Genomic DNA, 21862 nt, shown 5'->3' on the forward strand with positions numbered 1-21862 from the left:
TTTTGCAGAAGCTTCAACAACACGGACAATGAAGTCTCGCCAGGCAGTGTCACGTGTCAGTCGTGAGGAACTGGAAGACAGATTTTTGCGTTTGCATGATGAGAACATTTTACTTAAACAGCATGCCCGCAAGCAAGAGGATAAAATTAAAAGGTTATGATAAAAAGCTTTTAGCTTTTTTTCTTGACTCAGTAAAATTTGAAGGGTATGGTATTTTATAAACTTAATTGAAAACCCCACCTTGAATCTTTTTTGGAACAAGGCAGGATGTAAATAAGTACAATTTTTAAAAATGGAAAATCTTGCAAACTAGAATAATAAACCAAAAAGATAATGAGTGTTTATTATGTCTGAATTTGCTGTTTAAAAGAGAAAAGCTAATAGCTAAGAGTGCCAGGAGTATATCATATCTATAAATAACTTTTGGTTTAATATTTATAGTTTAATAAGCAAATGGCCAAAGCATCTGTGTTTTAAATGTCTTGATTTTAAAATGAAAGTTTTAAAAAGTAACTAACTATTCTAACTTGTTAGAATGCACGTTCTCTTAAGATTTGGGGTTTACTAATGAAAACATGACTTCAGTCTCTGGAACGTATTTAACTTTGCTTGGGTTATACTAGATTCTATATTGATTTCAAAGAGTCTCTACTGTTTCTGAAGAAACAGTATTGTCACTTTTGATTTATGTGCAAAAAATCTTGGCAAAAATGATTTCTTAAGAGTAGACACTCTTTCATTCTTTTTTATTCAGAAATGCTGTGCCTATCTTCTGAAGGGACGGCATTAAAAACAAAGTGTGTTCAGATGTGTAATCATGAGCAGGTCTGTATTCATATTTATGTTCTAGGTTCAAAGAAAAGGTGAGACAGCCATTGAAGAATGAAAATAGGGTTTTTCTGCTTAGATTTCATCCTGAGGAGGTGGTTCCAGTTCAGTTTCTACTCTGTGGACTTTAACAACCCACTGACCTGCTATGTGCAAGCCTTTTACTTTGAGTTGGGTTTTAGTCATGATGAGGGCTGTTTTCAAGATTTGTGACTTACTTGCCTGATTCCTTTTCTGACCATTATCCCACACACATCAGCCAGTCAGAAAGAGGCATGTAGTTGGTTATGACCACCTAACAATTTTTTTTCTTTGTAAACCTAATTGGTCAGTAAAAGAATTGAATTCACATATTTGACCTCATTAGTAATTTGTCATAGCCAGAAAATAAAAAACAACCTAATAATGAGCCATGTAGTTTAATGGGAAAAGGACTGATCTAGGAATCAAGTTGTATGTATGCATTCTGTTATCTCTCTGCCACTAGCCTATGGTATGTTCAAGCCATTTAACCTCCTGGAAGTTTATTTTACTTAGCTATGAGAGTAATGATCCAATGAACAGTATGACCCAAAAGCTCTAAATTCCTCTCAATCTCACACCACTGACTGTGACCTAGATACATGGGTAGAACTGTCTTTAAATTTATCCTTAAGAAGTAAATAGGCCGGGCGCAGTGGCTCACGCCTGTAATCCCAGCACTTTGGGAGGCTGAGATGGGCGGATCACTTGAGATCAGGAGTTCGAGACCAGCCTGGCTAACATGGTGAAACCCCATTTCTACTAAAAATACCAAAAATTAGCTGGGCGTGGTGGCGCAAGCCTGTAATCCTAACTAGTCAGAGGCTGAAGCAGGAGAATCACTTGAACCCGGGAGGCGGAGGTTGCAGAGAACCGAGATCATGCCATTGGACTCCAGCTTGGGCAATAAGAGCGAAACTTTGTCTCAAAAAAAAAAAAGTAAATATTATTATTTTCTATAAATGTAGATTTTATAAACTACCTTTTTATTTTTTATTTTTTTATTTTTATTTTTTATTTTTTGAAAGGAAGTCTCACTCTGTTGCCCAGGCTGGAGTGCAGTGGCACGATCTCAGCTCACTGCAACCTCTGCCTGCCATGTTCAAGCGATTCTCCTGCCTCAGCCTCCCAAGTAGCTGGGATCACAGGTGCCTGGCACCACACCCAGCTAATTTTTATGTTTTAGTAGAGACAGGGTTTCACCATGTTGGCCAGGCTGGTCTCAAATGAACTCCTGACCTCAGGTGATCCGCCCACCTTGGCCTCCCAAAGTGTTGGGATTACAGCCGTGAGCCACCGCGTCTAGCCAAAACTACCTTTTTAAATAAGCACTCAGACTTTGCCAGATCACGTATGATTCATTAATATGATAAAATAATCAAATCCAACAAATGGAATGTATGGCTATTACGAGACAAACACATGAAATCATGTTTCTTGACAAAGTTTATTTGAGCATCATTTGAAGAATTTAAAGATCCCCTATTGATGTGCTTTTCCTGCCTTAAAAATTAGGGTCGTTTATTTTTCTCTGGTTGTTAACTGCCTTTTTACATTAAATCTGTGTCTTTCTTTTGAATGTAATCTATATCTCTGTGTGAAAGTCTGTCTGTAACAGAAAATTCAGATATTTAGGTTGACATCTCAATTGTATGACAACCTTACTTTTATGCACAGGCCATTGGGTGGGGCTTAGGACCCTAAACTCATTAAAGGACTAGGTAGGGTGTGTGGCCCTCTTGGACTGTGATACCTGGCCAAATTTCCCAGTGATATATCATTCTCAGAATTAGGTGGAAAAGGAACTAATCCATTGATTATTTTACTAGAGTGTTTGTGGTACTCTTGGATCTTGGTTTTTATTATCCTATATCCTTTATAAAGCATGCTTAATGGATGTGCCTCCAGGGAAGGAGAAAACAATCTTAACTGATTATGTTATGCATAGCTCTCCCTGATGCCACATGCTGTAGGCCGAGTAGCCAGAAGTGTAGATAGACATGTATTACTACCGCATTTACAGCGGACTCCGCTTAGGGCAGAAAAAAGGTTGTTCTGTGACATCCCAAAGCTATTAAGGATTTTTTTATTTCACTTTTGTTCCCTTAAGTAAAAGCTTCTGTCCATAACCATGCTAAAATAAAGCAAAACCCATTTAAAGAAAAATGAAGTGTGTTTTATTTTCAATCTCCTGTCTGGGTCTTTATAAAAATAGATTCACTATAAACTAGAATCAGCTATTGAAGATGTGCGACCAATTTTGTAAAGTCTTGAACTTGTGTCTCTCATCAAAGCCACCTTTTCTTTCTTGTCCTGCCAAGATTTTTCCATTCACTGTCAGGCATGTTTTCCGTACGTGTATATTACATCACCCCCATGTGCCCTTTCTGTCTTTTGTTCTTTCTAACCAGTTTTTATCAAAACTTAAGAGAATCAAGGGTATAAACTCCTGATATGTCAAAAGCACAATTTATGTCCAAATTTAAAGATAGCATTAAAATGATGCTTTTGCATCTAATTATTTTTTACCATTAAACACAAGTGTTTCTTGAGCACTAAGCAACATTTATTGGTGCATTTTGGTTTCCTTTGGATTTTTCATTGGGCTTTATATGTGTGCATTTATGCATTCTAACATTTTTGTATTTATAGTGTGTCTTAATCCTGGAGAAACTGAAAACAATATATTACCTAAATGCTGCACAGTCTTAATACACTTTTCAAAAGTTTTAACTTACTGTGGATTGCAGATATAACCCACCACATCCACAATCTGTAACTACACTCAACTGCATACAGCATTCCTATATAAGGTCATGCGTTAAAAATTGCATTTCAGGAACATATGGAGTAAATATGTGTCCTCTCTTTACTAACCTTAAATGATAAGCCTTAGGAAACTGTTATTTGTCAGTGCTATAAAGCAGATTGTTGCCCAGTGGTTTCAATTATCATCAAAGGATTCTTCACAGGCAGTAATAGTTACATCAAAACCTGAAATTTATTATTCAGGTTCTGCACTGAAGTCTTCACAGTGATTATGTTCCTTTCAACAGAATGCATTTTATGCTGACTTCTCACATTCCTTTTCATCTTTTTATTATTTCCCCAGAATGGCCACCAAGTTAATACGGCTAGTTAATGACAAGAAAAGATATGAGCGGGTTGGTGGCGGCCCCAAGCGGCTCGGACGAGATGTGGAAATGGAAGAAATGATTGAGCAGCTGCAAGAGAAAGTTCATGAGCTTGAAAGACAAAATGAAGCCCTCAAAAACAGACTGATTTCAGCCAAACAGCAACTTCAAACCCAGGGTTACAGGCAAACTCCATACAATAATGTACAATCTCGTATTAACACTGGACGTAGAAAAGCAAATGAAAATGCAGGCTTACAGGAATGCCCCAGGAAAGGTAAAACAAAGCTTACATTAAATCTAAACTGAAGTCTTATTGGATTGTTTAACAACAAAAAAAAAACACAAAGTTTTACTTCTGTGTTATTCATGCTTTTAAGCATCTTTAGGAAGAGAAAAATAATTTTTGACTTTCTCTTTGATAAAATAATATTGTCAAAGAAGATTATTTAAGGATCACTGTATCAGTCTCAAATTTATTTAGTAAAAACATTCTGCATAACCTTAACGTAAGAGACATGTATGAAACTAAGTAAAATGAGTTGAATTGAGTTTGGGTTGGTTAAATACACTGTACTCAGGCAGGTAGAGAAACCAACTAGTTTGCTTACATATGACCACATTTACTGTATTGAATGATCACATTTAAGTTCTTCATCCAAAGATCATTTCGAAAATTTGCAAAAGTATTGAAATCTTTCTCATTGGATGGCAGTAGCATGACAGTGGCATGTGCATGTAACTAGGGGTTTAAAAAGTTACGTCCTTATTTCTCCACTTACTAGCTGGTGACCTTAGACAAGCCTCCTAATCACTGTGACCCTGAGTTTTCTTTACATGTAAAGTAAAAGCCTTGAAACAAGTGACGATAAAGGTCTCGTCCATCTCTAAAAATGATCATAGGCCAATCACTTTATTCACTTTAAAAATTAATAACCTAAAATGTACCCAAGTTGCAAAGTAATTCAATTGTGTAGACAAGACTCAATATAGAACATAAATATTTCTAATAAAAATTTTCAGTTCTCTTCACCCACAGAGAAACTTTATTATAATGGAACCACAATTCAATAAATATCTTAAGTAACATTTTTAAAATTTCAACTACTAGGAGAGGAAATTAGGTTTTAGTTCTAATTGGTTTTTGTTTGCAATATACTTTACATAAAGACCAAACATTTTTAGGGATATAAAGTAGCATGTAAAACTTTAGTTTAAATTCTTTGAAGAATTAAAACAAAACAAAACAAAAAAAACCATGAACAGAAAGGGAGAAAAATTTGTTGTAGTTTGCTCTCCAAGCCAAAATGTTAACACTATCTTTTCCCTAGATAGAGTTCCTTTGAAGTCAATAAGGCCTCCACACAGGCAGGAGGCAGCTGCAGGATGAAAGGGCTTGGCTACTCCTAGCTATGTGAGATTGGCAATAGACTCTGAATACAACTAAAGTAAGCATAATGAATTATAAATCAGAAAGTACATTCTGCCACTGCTTAACTTTTTTACATGGAAGATAATACTGACCTCAGCCTCATTTTCCCCATGTATAAAATGGAGTGATAATAATACAGCTTGGATAAGAGATCAGGAGATGGTAGCTCCCACAATAATATATTTTACCTTTAAAGTGACCTATCCTCTCTGAACCTTAGTTTTGCCATCTGGAACTGGAACTGGGCAAGATGATCTCTAAAGTCTGCAAGACCTTTTATACTAAATAAAAATAATGTTCACACTAGGCACAATGGCGTACACCTAAAGTCCTCGAGAAGCTGAGGTGGGAGGATTACTTGAGCCCAGGAGTTTGAGTCCAGCCTGGGTAATATAGTGAGACACTGTCTCTAAAAATAAGTAAGTCTAGGCCAGGTGCAGTGACTCACGCCTATAATCCCAGCACTTTGGGAGGTCAAGGCGGGCGGATCACAAGGTCGGGAGATCGAGACCATCCTGGCCAACACAGTGAAACCCCGTCTCTACTAAAAATTAAAAAAATTATCTGGGCTTGGTAGCATGCGCCTGTAATCCCAGCTACTCAGGAAGCTGGGTCAGGAGAATCGCTTGAACCCGGGAGGCAGAGGTTGCAGTGAGCCGAGATTGCGCCATTGCACTCCAGCTTGGGTGACAGAGGAGACTCGGTCTCAAAAATAAATAAATAAATAAGTCTAATGCCCAGATTTTACATTAAATCTAAACTGAAGTTTTATTAGTTCACTTAACACAAAAAACACAAAGTTTCTGTATTATTCATGCTTTTAAGTGTCTTTAGGAAGAGAAATATAAGTTTTGACTTTCTCTTTGATAAAATCGTAATATTGTCAATGTTAATTAAAATGGCAAGCTAATCTAGTGCTATAAATTGCTGTTCAGACAGGAGAGTTTGCTGGAAGTTCCTCCCTATAGCGAAATTAAGAGCCACAGATCAGCAGACTCTTAAAAACATGACTACATAGTTTAAATTTCTGCTTACATTTGTACTCTGTTGGTGATTCAGACCTTTCTCACTGTTCAGGATAGAGTTCAGGACATGGAAGTGACACAAAACATTAAGTAGTGATGAATACTTTCTTAATCAGTCTTTATGAGTAAACCTGAAGCATCATTACCAAAACTGACATCTTAACAGGCTCTTCAGGACCACCTTTGAGGCTGAGACAGGCCAGACTTGTCAAGAAAATACCTCAGCCTGAGATGGCTGGCTAAGAACCCTAAAACCCCTCTCTGGCCACAAGCAGCCTTTACCATCAAGCTGCTGTACAAATACTACTGTTTTCTGTTTGTGCCTTGTCAGGATAAAGGATGGAAAGCACTGGCTAAATGTGTGATCAATGTAATATAGCAACAATTTTATTGTGAGGAACCAATGGAACAGAGATCTTTGTAAAGCAAAAGTTTTAAAATGTAACCATTGGTGGAGAGTAGAATGATAGTTACTAGAGGCTGGGAAGAGTATGGGGCACTGGGGAGGATGAAAAGAGGTTGATTAATGGGCACATAGATACAGTTAGATAGATTAAAAGTTCTAGTGTTTTATAGCACAGTAGAGTGTCTATAGGCAACAACAGCATACTGAATATTTCAAAAATAACCAGAAGAGATTTGAAATATTCCCAACACAAATGATAAGTGATCAAGGTGATAGATATCCTAAATACCCTGATTTGATCGTTACACATTGTATACATGCATCAAAATACCACACGTACCCCACCAATATGTACAAATATTATGTATCAATCTTTAAAAGGTTATATAGATAGATAGATAGATATATGACCATTGGCAAATCAACATGAGACTGTAAGTTTTAAGATATGTTTTGAGTATTTTTTATTTCCACTAGTAATGTTGAATTTTTTCATGATGTATGTAGGAAAAGCGTAAGTATTAGCATTACTGCCAAAATAATATAATTGGCAAATTCTAACACAGTAAACTATTTTAATGTTTTAGGGAGAGCCTTTTCTGTTTTTCAGGATTACAGCAATAGGTATTGACTGCTTTGGAAAGAGCAAGTAATAGTTCCATTATTCTTGTTAAAATTCTCCTTTTTTTAAATTTTCTCTTTACTGAGAATATGCAGACCAATTAAATCTCACTTTTAGAAAGTTAACTTTTCTAAAGAGAATAAATTTGTTTTTTTGTTCTCCATTTAAAAATCTTAATCATCTGTGATGCTTTATCTACCTTAAACTCTAGTATTTATTCTATAAATGTAAAATAACTCACATTTAAGAATATATCTTATTTTTAACAATGGGACTGTCTCTGTAAAATTGTACATAATTATTTCTATAAGAAAAAAATATTTTAAGTGCAACAGGGAAATGTTTTATTTAAAGGAATTCTAGTGATGATCCATTCTCAAAGTACCTTTTCATAAATAGGGATTTTCTTATTGGGTTGGAATAAATCAAAATGCAGAAAACATTTTTACTTAAACATTTAAGGGCAAGGAATATAAATGAGTAATTTAAAAAAAAAAAAAACCTTATCACAAGCACTGGGGAAAAATCAAGCTTTTATAACCTATTTACATTGTTAAAACTTGGATAGAAGAGTGATTTATTTCAGAAATTACTGCAGGAGTCTAAATCTTAAGTTGAATAAAATTATTTCTAGGTAATTTGATTTCTACAGTAGATTTGCAAAATGAGCAATACTTGCTGCTGTGTTTTATTTAATGCCTTCTAGTGGCTGAGATCATATATTCCCTTTGGCAGTGTATTTATAATTCTGTGTACTATAAAACACATACCTCTTAATACTTAATAAGATTTTATTATAAATATCCTTATTATAGCAAATCAAAGATCCTTCTTTTCTAACTTCAATTCTATAATCGTATTTTATTACTTTGTTTTTAGGTATAAGATTCCAAGATATAGATGTAGCAGAAACTCTACATCCCATGTTTACAAAATATGACAACACTTTACTTGAAGAAGCCAGAGGAGAAATAAGAAATTTGTATGTGTTCTTTTTTTGTGGTCATTTGAGAACTTTGGTTATTGATAATGTCTTTTTTTAATCCTTCCCTTTCTTTTATTTTAAACCAAACTGGACTACATATAAACAGTTTGCTCCACTGAAATACAGCTATGTTCTGTAGGGTAACAACAGATATTTTATAACATGTTCTCAGAAAAATAAGGAAAATGAAGAACTTATCCAGCTGCCTCAATGGAAGGATTTATCGAATAGTCTTCTTTATTATAATTTTACCCTCAGAGGAATGGCATAAAGTCTAGTCAATTAGAATAGTGTAAGATTTAGAGGCAACATTTTTATTCCCAGAAAATCACAGGTAATTTTTTTAGATCCTGAATCAATTAGCCCTTTTGTTGGTTAAAAAAAAAATAAAGAATTGGGGAGTGGCATAAAAGTTTGGAGTTATCAGATACATATGGATTTCAGATTTTGTTTTCGTGTGAGTCTGTGGCACTGCATTCTTCATCATATCATGGTTTCAAAAAAGTTACTTCTACCATATTTAGCTTACTTTTCTAGTTAATCCAAGCCTCATGGTTTCAGTGTCTGTGAGTCACACAAATGAAGGTAAGTTTCCACTTTAAGCCTTCACCTTGATCATCAAAAAGTAACAATACTTCATGAGAAAGGAAAACATGGCACACAGTATCCTATTTAAGATAGTTGCTTAAGAATAATATAGTCTTCAAATGTTTCCTTTTGAATATTTTAAGTAGCAATTACAGCAATGATTAGCCTGCAGGAAAATAAAAGACTAGACATAATCTTGTTACCTGATGATCACCTGAAAAGCCAACGTTTATACCAGTTCCTGAGGCTCATTACGGTATGATGCTGCCAGACATGATAGAGTCTGGCATAAATGTATGCCAGAGACCACTAAGTTATACTTGGCAAATTTCCTGCCACCTCTCTCTGAAGTGTTAATTTGGGTGTTATAAGCAGATGTGCATATATGAAAGAACAAAGGCTTATAAATATTCTGAAGACCAGATTGTGGCATATATAGTAGGTGTACTGCACAATAAATACTTACTTAATTGAATCAAAGCAAAGTCCAATCCATTGCCTAGGACCTTATCATAAAAAGCAGTATCTTGCATTGTTCTATATGTATTTCCAAATCATCACATTTAATCTGCTACTATTTCACTGTGTGCAGAGGCACTTAAGCTAAATTTTTTAACTTCTGCTTGCTCTTTTTCATGAAGAACTTTCTTTGCACTGATCTTAACTACTGAAAATTTTTCCTCAAACTACAAGTTCTTACAAAGGCCATTTATTTCAGGGAAAATGTTATTCAGTCACAAAGAGACCAGATAGAGGAGTTAGAGCACTTGGCTGAGATCCTGAAAACTCAGTTGAGGAGAAAAGAAAATGAAATTGAGTTATCTCTTCTTCAGCTTCGAGAACAGCAAGCTACAGATCAAAGGTATGTTAAAACAGAAATATCACTTGGATAAGGTCAAAATTAGTTTAAAATACTTTATCATGTGCCATAAAAGGATAAGTTTGTCTAGTCTGTTTAAAAATCATGTTTCTACTTAACATTCTTCATATAAGCCTATGCTCGACCTACCAACTGCTGTCAAGAGCTCTAGTCTAAGGACAGTTTTCCCTAACCTGCTGTGCTTTTAAGCAGCTTCTGATGGGTGGAAATCACCCTCATCTTGTTTTCTCTGTTCATTTACCCCATTTGCCAAGATTGCAGGAAGTTCTGATACCATTATATTATAACTACTGAGAGAAGTATGGGTGACAAGCACTCAGCTGTTGGCATACCTTGTACATTAAGTCCAGCATTAGTTTTTTCAACCTTAAAAGATGGTAATTCCATAATATGCTACCAGTTTGTAATCCTAAAAAGATCCCTAATATTCCAAGTTTGGATTGCAATCTGTTGGCTGTGATAAGATGACAGTAGGACCTGTAGATAGTATCCTTGCTGCCTTTTCATCTATGACATTAAAAAACATTTTTTAAATAATTTCCAACTTTTAAGTTCAGGGGTACGTGTATAGGATGTGCAGGTTTGTTAGGTAAATATGTGCCATGGTGGTTTGCTGCACAGATAATCCCGTCACCCAGATATTAAGCCCAGCTTCCACTAGCTATTCTTCCTGATGCTTTCCCTCCTCCCACCCCTCACCCTCTGACAGGCCCCAGTGTGTGTTATTACCCTGACCTTGTGTGTCCATCTGTTCTCATCATTTAGCTCTCAGTTAAAGTGAGAACATGCAGTGTTTGGTTTTCTGTTTCTGCATTAGTTTGTGAAGGATAATGGCCTCCGGCTCCATCCACGTCCCTGCAAAGGCCATGATCTCATTCTTTTTTATGGCTGCATAGTATTCCATGGTATATATGTACCACATTATCTTTATCTAGCCTATCATTGGTGTGCATTTAGGTCAATTTCATATCTTTGCTATTGTGACTGGTACTGCAGTGAGCGTACCTGTGCATGTGTCTTTATAATAGAACAATTTTTATTTCTTTGGGTGTATACCCAGTAATGGGATTTCTTCATCAAATGGTATTTCTGCCTATAGTTCTTTGAGGAATGGCCACACGGTCTTACACAGTGGTTGAACCAAATTACACTCCCACCAACAGTGTAAAAGCATTCCTTTTTCTCCATAACCTTACCAGCATCTATTGTTTTTTGACCCGCCATTCTGACTGGTGTGAGATGGCATCTCATTGTGGATTTGACTTGCATTTCTCTAATGATCAGTGATGTTGAGCTTTTTTTTTTTAAATATGTTTTTTGGCCACATGATGTCTTCTTTTGAGAAGTCTGTTCATGTCCTTTGCCCACTTTGTAATGGGGTTGTTTGACTTTTTTTTCTTGTAAATTTGCTTAAGTTCCTTCTAGATGCTGAATATTAGACCTTTGTAAGATGGATAGATTGCAGAAATTTTCTCCCATTCTGTAGGTTGTCTGTTTACTCTGTTCATAGTTTCTTTTGCCGTGCAGAAACTCTTTAGTTTAATCAGATCCCATTTGTCAATTTTGCTTTTGTTGCAGTTGCTTTGGCATCTTTGTTGTGAAATCTTTGCCCATGCCTATATCCTGAATGATATCACCTATGTTTTCTTCTAGGGTTTTTGTACTTTCGGGTTTTACATTTAAGTCCTTAAATCCATCTTGAGTTGATTTTTGTATAAGATGTAAGAAAGGGGCCCATTTTCAGTTTTCTGCATATGGCTAGCCAGTTCTCCCAGCACCATTTATTAAATACGGATTGCTTGTTTTTGTCATCTCTGACATTTTATAATGTACGATACTTTATTTCCAATCCTCTTTTGCCATTTTTTGGTTCCTAGTACCTGATCATTCATTTTCTGCTTTGACATTGTGCTTTCAACAATACTTTATCTTTTTAACATATTCTTTCTTGAATTATGTTTTCCCTTTATGGATTCTTTTCGTTTCTTTTTTTTTTTTTTTTAACTAAGCATACCCAAAAGGTAGAGAATAGTATATTGAACCCCTACATACACATCGCTCAGCTTTAACAACTATCAGCATCTTGCCAATCTTGTTCATCTGTCCCCTCACATTTATTTTCCTAACTATCCCCAGCCAGATATCATGTCACCTCACTCATAGATACTCAACCTCTATTTCTGTCTGAAAAGGAATTTTTCAAAAACGTACCTACCATGCCATTATCACCCCTAATAAAAATCACAGTAGTTCTTTGATATTGTCTAATAACTAGTTTATATTCAAACTTCTGTGAAGATGTCTTTCTACTGTTCATTTGAATTGGAATCCAAATAAGGTCTACACATAGCATTTGGTTATTATGTCTCTTTTATTTCTCTGGATTTTTTTTTTAAACCAGACCTAGTTACTCTATTTATTTTTCTCCTTTCCAACAAGTTTGATATCATACTTGTATGGCTAGGTTCTTATTAGAAAAACCAAGTAAGATTTTCTAGCTTTTCATTTCAGATTCAGAGTTTTTTCATCTTTTAACAAACTAAACGTATGTAGTAATATATGAGGAAGCTAAGAAAGGATGCTTTATATCAGACTTGTTAAAAAGAAGTGGACTAAAAATATATAAAAAGCTTTATATTTCATAGATTTATCAGATTAGTGTTACCTCTAAAAATTCTATTCCTAAAACACTGTGTGTAAAATTAAATTATATGAGCAATCCTATATGTCTAGTGACGTTATATACCTTTCTAAGTACAAGGCAAAAGAAACATGAATATTTTTGAGAATCATATTTAAATTAGGGGATGTAATTTGAACTCTGGCTAAAGCATAAGCTTGAATACCTACGAGCTATTCATATTTCTGTAGGAAGAAGATTTAGATTTGGCCTACTTTAAAAACCAAGAATGGTTCCTTGTGAGAAGCAGTGCTAAAGGACCAGACCTCAACACTGAATATGGTGATCTTAGTAAATGCCAACAGCCATGTTTAAGACACGGTCTGAATATAAAAATTCACATAGGGGCCAAGCTCAAGTTTGGGTCAGTCCACATCTTTACTCAACCACTGAGTACAAGGTTGTCAAGGATTGCTTTCCCTGTTACATTTCTCAAGTTCATATAGGGTAAGGTGGACACTGTGTTGGCCATTCCCTTTTCCAAAGGGATGTGATCATTTAGGAGCTGGTGTTAACTGAAAGGGAAATCCAAAAGTCCTTCAATCCTAAAACTAGAACAACAGAAGAAATAGAGTGATAGACAAGGATACATACTTTCCTACTATAAATATTACCAACAAGAGACACCAACATATACACATAGAAGAGGTAAGTCCCTTCTTAGGGGGCTATATTATTTACTCTGTAGCGGTCTATTTTTGTCACATCAAGAATTAAAAGCAGAGACAAAATGAGTATTACTGGCAAAGGAACTTTTATTGCAGAGACCAGAGAAATAAATCAGTGTGTCACCTACCTCACTGATTTTATAAAATTGAAAATTTACATGTTATTTGATTAGAAGGAAAGATACCTATAGAGAATAGCATATTGTTGCTTGAAATACAGTTGTTGAAACTGAGGAAATAGCTTAAAATAAGGATCTTCAATGCTTTTTTTACTTGTTTACACATAGCTTATAATTTTATATGTAACAGCAATTTTTTTGAGACTAATGGAAAACTTGAAAAAAATGTTAGGGAGAATATAAAACTTGGTATAATTTACTGTAGAGAAAAATCACAAAATGGGAAACATGTTTAAACTTTTCTTTCACAGATGCATTATTTCAGATTTGAAATTCTAGAAGCCTGATCTGGATGTTGGACTCCTTGTTCTCAAACATGAACCTAACGTAGTTGTAATCTTCAGAGTGGCAGCGCTTGATATTTATGGCAAAGAGCCTTTTCATAGAATATTACAGAAACTCTTCATAGTATGTGTTTAATAGACCAGTTTGGTTTGGCATCAGCTTGACATAAACTTTTGGTTATCCAAAGCCCTTAATTGCTTTGAAGTCAAAGCCCAGTGCTGCTCTTTTTTATTAAAATCATGTTTTTTCCTGTTGTTGTGGTCTATTTTGGAATACTGAGTTGTGATTTTTGCATATGTTCTACATAATGCCTCATTAGCAAAAAATCTTGTATCATTTACAAGTAGCCTGAATGTCTGTGTTGTTTTGAAGAAAAATCCATATTAAATTTAAACAATATAAAAATGCACATTTTCTGCTTATTAAAAAGGCCGTCTTAAATTAAATTCAAAGCAGTAACCAGTGAACATATGTACATGAACATTAAAATCAGAATGATTTTACCATTTATTGACCTTTTTCAACTCCAAAAATATTTATACTCTTACAAATGTGTAACTAGTTTGTACTAAGTGTTTTTTTTAAATAAATGTTAGGGTGTTTACCTTCTTAATTAGAAATCATGTAACTGCCATAATGTCCCAGTGGAGGAAATTTAACCCATAAGTATTTCAGACACTCTGACTTGCCTTTTTCCCTTTGGCGGACAGCCGACTGTCAAATCTCGCAACAGAGAGGCCTTTCGCACCATGCATTATAAGAAACAGTTTGGCTTTAAGGGCTCACTCTTTCCCCTGTGCACAGATACAAGATTACTTTCTAGCACTCTAAGTTATTCCCAACTTTTCATTTTGAAAAATTGCATACCTTCAGAAAAGTGGAAAGAATAGTTGAGGGAGCACTCACATAACCTTTCATCCGTTAGCATACTTTTTGAATGGTACAACAAGCCTATTATTGCACTCAGCCTGCTCTTGTTTAAGTCTTCTTTCACTCAGCCTCTTTTCTTCTCTCAACATCTCTCATCTCCTCTTCTCTCCTATTTCTCCTTCTCCCTCTCTCTCTCTCTCCTCTTCACTCATTCCTCACTTCCCTTCTCTTCACCTCTCTCCCTTCCTTACTCCCGTTAGGTACATATATCACTTCACCCTCTGTACAGTTACAAGTAAGTATCTTCTAGGAACAAGGACATCCTCCTATATAACCACAATACAGCTATCACATTCAGTACACTTAACAATGAATGAAACAGCCACAGCATCTAATATACAGTCCATATCCAAATTTTCCCAATTGTCCCAATAATATCTTTTGCAGCTTGGTCTTTTTGTAATAGCCGTTTTTGTTTTGTTTTGATCTCGGATCCACTCGAGGGTCACGTGTTGTTGCATTCAGTTATCATGTCTTTTAAGTATCCTTTATTCTCTAATGGTCCTCCACTCTTTTATAGCCCATTGACAGTCATATGCAGAATGTCCCTCACTTTGGATTTGCCTGATTGCCCAGCCCCCTAATTTAAAGGGCACATCTGGTTTTCTGATGGGTTACTGGGAGCAGGGATAGCCATGCAGACCTTATTACACAGGGGAGTGATCTGTCATTTTTTAAAATATATTCACCATGCTCTGACTGTTATTTTGAACAGCTTAGAGTTCACTCAATGAAAATTTTCACACTCAAATACCATTTCTTTTATCCTCGTATTTTTATTATTAATATTATCTAAGATATTTCCTTGATAGTGACTTAACAGACCCTCCTGCCACTTTATATAAACCACAGAAATTGTCACAGCTAATAGTTACTAGTATGTGAGTGTATGCATGATAGTGGAGGGAAAGTTAAAAACTTAGGAAGATCTTAAAGGAAAAAACTTAGAAGCGTGGGAAGAATTTAACTTTGAAGAATGGGAAGAATTTAACTCTTAGAGCAAGATTTGAGTGTTGTCTTCATCACTTACGGTCTCTGGCCAAATTCTTTACTTCTGGGAGCCTCAGTTAACCACCTGAACTGTAAAATGATTAGATTGAAATGGGTAAATGGTTTCCTGCCTTTAAACAACAGCTATTTTTCTCTCTAGGGACCTTGTATTCAGAAAGATTTGGCCTACTAAATTAACTGTATTCATCAAAGACCTGTATCATGCCAATCACTCCTTCTGCTAATTGTTAAATAATCTGTGTTATGACGCTGGATTGGCATAATTCTATAAAAAATGAAAACAACACAAAACCATTAGTTCACTTTTGCAACTTCATTGCCAGTAAATCTACATTTCTTATTGGGCTTTTTGAAATATTGACTGTAAGGTTCAGATTCCTGCCAGGTGTGGTGACATATGCCTATAGTCCCAGCTACTCCAGAGGCTGAGGCAGGAGAATCGCTTGAACCGGGAGGCAGAGGGTGCAGTGAGCCGAGACTGTGACACTACACTCCAGCCCCGGTGACAGAGTGAGGCTCCGTCTAAAAAAAAAAGGAAAAAAAAAAATCTGATTCCCATTTCTTTTACTGTAAATCTCAAGTTGGAATCCATTAAACTTGATCGTAAAAATGGTCCGTATAAGAAGATGAGCCAGGATTTGAGTTCTTCCTGTCCCCAACCAGCCTTTGGGAGTGCCCTTCCACTGAGTGTGATTTTATGCATGTAGAGAGCCGACAAAACTGTCCCCTCCATTCCTGTGGGTGGTAAGAGTAAGAAAATACTAAGTTCTGATTTATGGTTTGACCCAACACCACAGGAAAGTAATGATTCAGAGGCAGGTAAACATACACAGACAGTGGTTTTCCTTTGAGCATTCTTAAATCAGAGAGCACTGTTTTCACCTGTGAAGTCAAGTAGCAATTTTGAGCAAAATAATTATCTTTCAAATAGACTTTGCTCAGCTATTTCAGTGAAGCTTATTCTATTCGGCTTACTAGCAGCCTTCTGTAGCCCTAGTCCTAGGGGGTAGCCTTGCTGGTGATTGTTATCTGTGTATCCCTAATAAAAACTATGAATGACCTACATTTCCTTCAACAATACAGCTACAGAATGTCTGCCACTGTTTGAAAAGAAAATCTAGAGCGCTTTTTTTAACCCTAAGGTTGTTTTCAACCTTATGCCCAAAATTTGGGCAGCCTGTAACTATTACTCAAAAACAGTCTGTCCATTCTATCTCATAAATATTTGACCTAACTACTTCCCAGAATCTCATAGCCTAGCTTCTGTGTTTTAAAGCCTTCTCTTCTAAATGACGTTAAATACTATGACATTTTTATCTCAAAACTTCAAGAAGCATTTTTTAGCTTTCATAATACGGTAGCAAGGAATGAAATGTTGGCAAAGGGTAGGGGAGGGGAGTTGAATGCCTGGGGAATAAAGTATATGAAACTTTCACTGGAGCAAAGATTTTTGCTTCTTAAGCTTTCATATCAGACTATACATTACATAGCTCCGCTGAAAGTTTTTACTTCTCCAGTGTATCTGAGGTTTTAGGTTTCTGGATTTATTATGGCACCCAGTAGCAAAGCTGGAGTCAAGTGTTTTCAAGGCTTCCATTAGAAATTCCTTTTTCAGAGTTTATTGCTTGACTGTTTCAAATTATATGAGAGAAACTTGGCACACAGGTTGTTGAGCTGGATTACTTTTTTTTTACATAAAATCTAATTTATTTCAGTTTGTTTTTAATCTAGAGATGGGCCAACAACTCTTCTCATAGTTTTATAAGATTTGATCATAATTCTAAATCATGGTTTTTTTAAAAAAAAAAAAAAAAAAGGAAAAAGAAAAGAAACTGCATTTTCCAACTTAATCATTCCTGGCTTTTTCAAAATCCTTGATGAAAATTTTGAGAAATTTATTTTTACAAAGCATTTAATTAGTATGCTTGATATCTGTTTGCAGATCATTTCACCATGTGTAATGCAGCATGTATGATTTGGTACATGACTGTCAGAGTTCATCTGAATGTCTGAATGTTTTTACCATGCATTATTCTTTCTGTCAGAATGTCTTCATCCTGAAGATTTGGTATTCCTGTTGTAGTGTGTAGAAGAGGGCAAAAAAGTATTGTGTGGAGGTCACTTAAAATATTACTCATAAAATTAGCCCTAAGTCTGTTCTTCAAAGACCAACCTGAGGCCTTCCTCCACAAACACAGAGGTCTAGGACTGGTCACTTAGCTATGCACCCTAGCTCCATCTTGCCTACAGCATCCTTCTCACATTTCTGGTCATCTTTTTGTGTCATCTCCCTCCCTGTTTCTCTCTTACTTCCCCCCATTATTCTTGTACCATATTTCATTTATATAAAAATGTTTATTTGATTGTCGGGTTTGAGGTAATTTTTATTGCACATCTTCTTAAAGGCTAGACCACATTTATCACATTGCTGATTTGAACTTTCATGTTATCACTGACCTAGCACTTTTAGTTTAACAGATTATCCTCTTCTCATTGTTACATGAAAAAAATATAAAGTCATAATAATAAAGCCCCTAAAACTGATACATAAAAGTAATTATTAAAGACTTACAAGTTTAGCATTGTCCCTGGAAAGATGTACTCTGCAGCAAACTGACTTTTTATTTAAAGTACAACATTATTATACCACATTGTTACTTAAGGTATTGTTTAAAGTACATTACTGCTATTTTCTAAATACTACGTAAGTTGTATATATGCCCACCTGTTGGGCATTACCAGTTTAAAATGCCCTGTCGCTGTTTTTGGCAGTATTTTGAAAAGTTTAAACTCCAAGGAGTTTAGGAAAATATTCAGGAAAGCACCCACCAATTAAACCACTGAAAGGTTTTGATATGTGCTTACTGGTTTTTGCCTTACAAAAAAAATTTAAAATTAAAACTGTTATTTCTGTCACCCTATGTGCTTGAATGGATTATAGAGATTTAATTCTGTGTTACTTTAATTAATGGTTATTATTCAAATGTATCTGAATCTTAAAAATATCAACATACTGCGGTGGGGCACAGTGGCTCACACCTGTAATCCCAGCACTTTGGGAGGCCGAGGCGGGTGGATTATGAGGTCAGGAGATCAAAACCATCCTGGCTAATACAGTGAAACCCTGTCTCTACTAAAAATGCAAAAAATCAGCTGGATGTGGTGGCACACGCCTGTAGTCCCTGCTACTCAGGAGGCTGAGGCAGGAGAATCGCTTGAAACAAGGAGGCGGAGGTTGCTGTGAGCTGAGATCGCGCCCCTACACTCCATCCTGGGCAGCCGAGCGAGACTCCATCTCAAAAAAAAAAAAAAATTATCATACTTTAAAACAAAAATAAAATATCAGAGACAACTGGAAGTATATGAAAAGATTTTAAATTATTTGAATCACATTCTGTCCTTACATATCAATAAATGTCATTCACTGCTGAGTGGTCAAACAAAGTAATGCTGGGGCAAATAAGTAAATTATATTTTGGCTTCTAAATATGAAAACAATAATATTTTCTTTAGACTTTAAGATATATTTTTCTCTTTGTATTATATATATTGTATTTTTAGTGACTAAAGGTAATAGTGAATAATAGTGAGTATATTGTTGAATATGTGCTCAGAACTACTAGATTACATGTTTTAGATATATAATTATTTTAACATTATGTTAAGACTGTACCCTGGGCAAGATTCGGATCCATGAACTTGTTTATCTTCTGTGTGAGGACAACTAACTGTCCGATGCCAAAATACAATGAACTTTCAAATATCAAAGAGGAAAATTAAGTATTTCAAGTCCTCAGCTGGTTTACAGATGTGTGAGCTTTGTAGTCCATTTTCTGGTTCCAGTAGGGCATTATGACAATTTTTCCAATATGTGTAAACTAGATAAGTTTTAAAAGTAAAGTCTCTTTAAATATTGAACTCTGATTTTAAAATTTTTACATTTATTTTTCCTAAAAGTGAACTCTGAAATGAAACTTCAAAATTAACAAAATATTTTTAAATATAAAATGTATTAAGGAACTTTTCTCCATCAAGAAAATAAATGCCTTTTGAAAACAGGTACTCATTTAGATCTATGATTAACCTTTAACTAGATCTTCCTGTTAAATTCTACATTTGCTTTAATCTCAGTAGGAAAAATACAAAATAGTATTGTAACATATAAGGTTTCTGTATACCCTGTGGACATCAAATGATCTCTTACAGCTAAAGGCACATCTGCAACATATTTAAATGCCAGCTTTGGGTATTATTAGTGTAAAATGCTAGGTCACTTTTTTTGCAAATATTTTAAAAAGTTTAAAACTCCAAGAGGAAACTCCAATAAATGGTAATCTTATGATGCCATTTGTATCGAGAGAGTTGTAGAAAGATGAATGGCTGTATTGCATATTTTTCATTTAGGGAAAAGTAGCATGATAGTCCTCCTTAAAATAAGTGTGAAGTTTGGTAATGGTATCATTGATGAACTAAAAACTATCGTGTTTTTGTGCCATCTTTCAGGATCCTATAAAATGATTTTAAATCCATATTATCAATTGTAGAGGTAACATAGTCATGAAGTTTGGGGGACTCCCTTCAAACTTTGTGAGTTCGAGGTTATTAAAGTTCAAGAATGATTATTGGTTTGTTTTAAATAATTAATCTGTCCTGCATTTATAATAATCCAAAAACCTCATTGACTGATGTACAAGTATATAAATATTTTCTGTGTAGCATTAATTGAAAAATTGTGATTCCGCGATAGCTTTTCTTTCTTCTAACATGCATTTTTTACTTCTGTCTCTCTTTTTCTTAAACACAACTCTGAAGGTCAAATATTCGGGACAATGTAGAAATGATTAAGCTTCATAAACAGCTAGTGGAGAAAAGCAATGCTCTTTCAGCAATGGAAGGAAAATTTATTCAGCTTCAAGAGGTACAGTGATAATTTATTTCATTACGTTGTTACAGAGATGCAAAGGATTCAAAAGTAGTTTTCAAGTTGTTTTTTTAAACATCGAATGATCATAACACTAAAATGTAATTTTTAAAGATTGTTCTTTGTATTCACAAATGTGTATCCTTTCCCTTAATATATTGTTTATTATTTATAACTCAAGTACTAAAGAAATAATTAACTGCTTGGACTTTTTATAAATATCTGTGTCATCTTAAAATAATAAACATATTTATTATAAATCATCTACCAAGGAAATTTATTTTTAACTCCTTTTATCTGAATTTATTATGGACACATAGCACTGAAGTTTTGCTATATTTGCATATATCTTCAATTTTAAGCATTTATAAAATTATTGGCAATAGACCAAAGTGATGAATAGGTCAGTAATCATGTTCTGTTAAAACTTTCTTTGATTTGGATTTTTTTTCTTTTTTGGTCACTACCATTACCTCAAAATATTTGATTACTCTTAATGTCAACTATCAGTGTATTTATTTTAAACCTTAACCTTTCAGGTTGACAATACTTGGGGTTCTTTGTGTTTAACAAGGACTTGTTTTAACAAGGACTGTGACCCCACAGGAATATGCCATTTGAGGGCTTCTGTTTGTTGGCACTGCATAATTAACATAGGTTCTGGAATTAATGAACTCCAAGACATTCCAGTTGAACAGAATTTATGTGAAGTAATACTTTCTTTGAAGTCCCGAGACAAGGAGAGCAGTAGATTGATGCAAAGCAAAGGGTCATCTGAAGCCTAAATTCACTGTTGAATTCAATAGTTAAGTCTTTTTCAGCCATGCTCTGGGGATTTTGTTTTCCATCCTGCAGGAACCTCTTTAAATGCCAAGTGGTAATTACTTCCGCATAAATGTGAGAGTTTGTAAAAGAGGAGACTGATTAGAGAGTGAGAATGATAGTGCTATCTACAGATGTTAGAAGAAGGAAATTTTAAAAATCCCTATGGTTAAAAGCCATTTCCAAGATTAAGAATTAAGAAAGGAATTGAAAAATGATTTTACATCCTCTTATCACTTTGACAGTTCTGATTTCTATTTAACAGTGAACCCAGGTATTAGTTTAAATACCAACAATAATAGGTGTCTGCTGTGGTACAGGCAGCTCTTTTGGAAGCTGACATAGGGTAAAAAATTGAGAGGTTAAACCCAACAGCCTCAGTGAAGTGTGGAGCCTAGAAGAAAATGGCTGAAGATACTGTTCTATAATAATACCAAGATTAACG

The 21862-nt window shown here is 35.0% G+C and overlaps 2 protein-coding genes across 7 annotated transcripts in view; one reads left to right on the forward strand and one right to left on the reverse strand.

Annotated features, from left to right (window-relative positions):
• The window catches only part of FTO (FTO alpha-ketoglutarate dependent dioxygenase), a 674514-nt gene that overhangs the window by 417200 nt on the left and 235452 nt on the right, over positions 1–21862 (reverse strand). The gene's annotated exons all lie outside the window — the stretch shown is intronic.
• The window catches only part of RPGRIP1L (RPGRIP1 like), a 104697-nt gene that overhangs the window by 5110 nt on the left and 77725 nt on the right, over positions 1–21862 (forward strand). For all 6 annotated transcript variants that reach the window (XM_050774881.1, XM_050774884.1, XM_050774885.1 and 3 more), the window contains exons 3-7: positions 9–153; positions 3962–4260; positions 8348–8450; positions 9760–9903; positions 20487–20592. In XM_050774881.1, coding sequence (XP_050630838.1) covers positions 9–153; positions 3962–4260; positions 8348–8450; positions 9760–9903; positions 20487–20592 — 797 coding nt within the window. The remainder of the gene's footprint in view (positions 1–8; positions 154–3961; positions 4261–8347; positions 8451–9759; positions 9904–20486; positions 20593–21862) is intronic.

The sequence above is a fragment of the Macaca thibetana genome, chromosome 20 (genome assembly GCF_024542745.1).
Source record: "Macaca thibetana thibetana isolate TM-01 chromosome 20, ASM2454274v1, whole genome shotgun sequence".
NCBI classification, from domain to species: Eukaryota; Metazoa; Chordata; class Mammalia; order Primates; family Cercopithecidae; genus Macaca; species Macaca thibetana.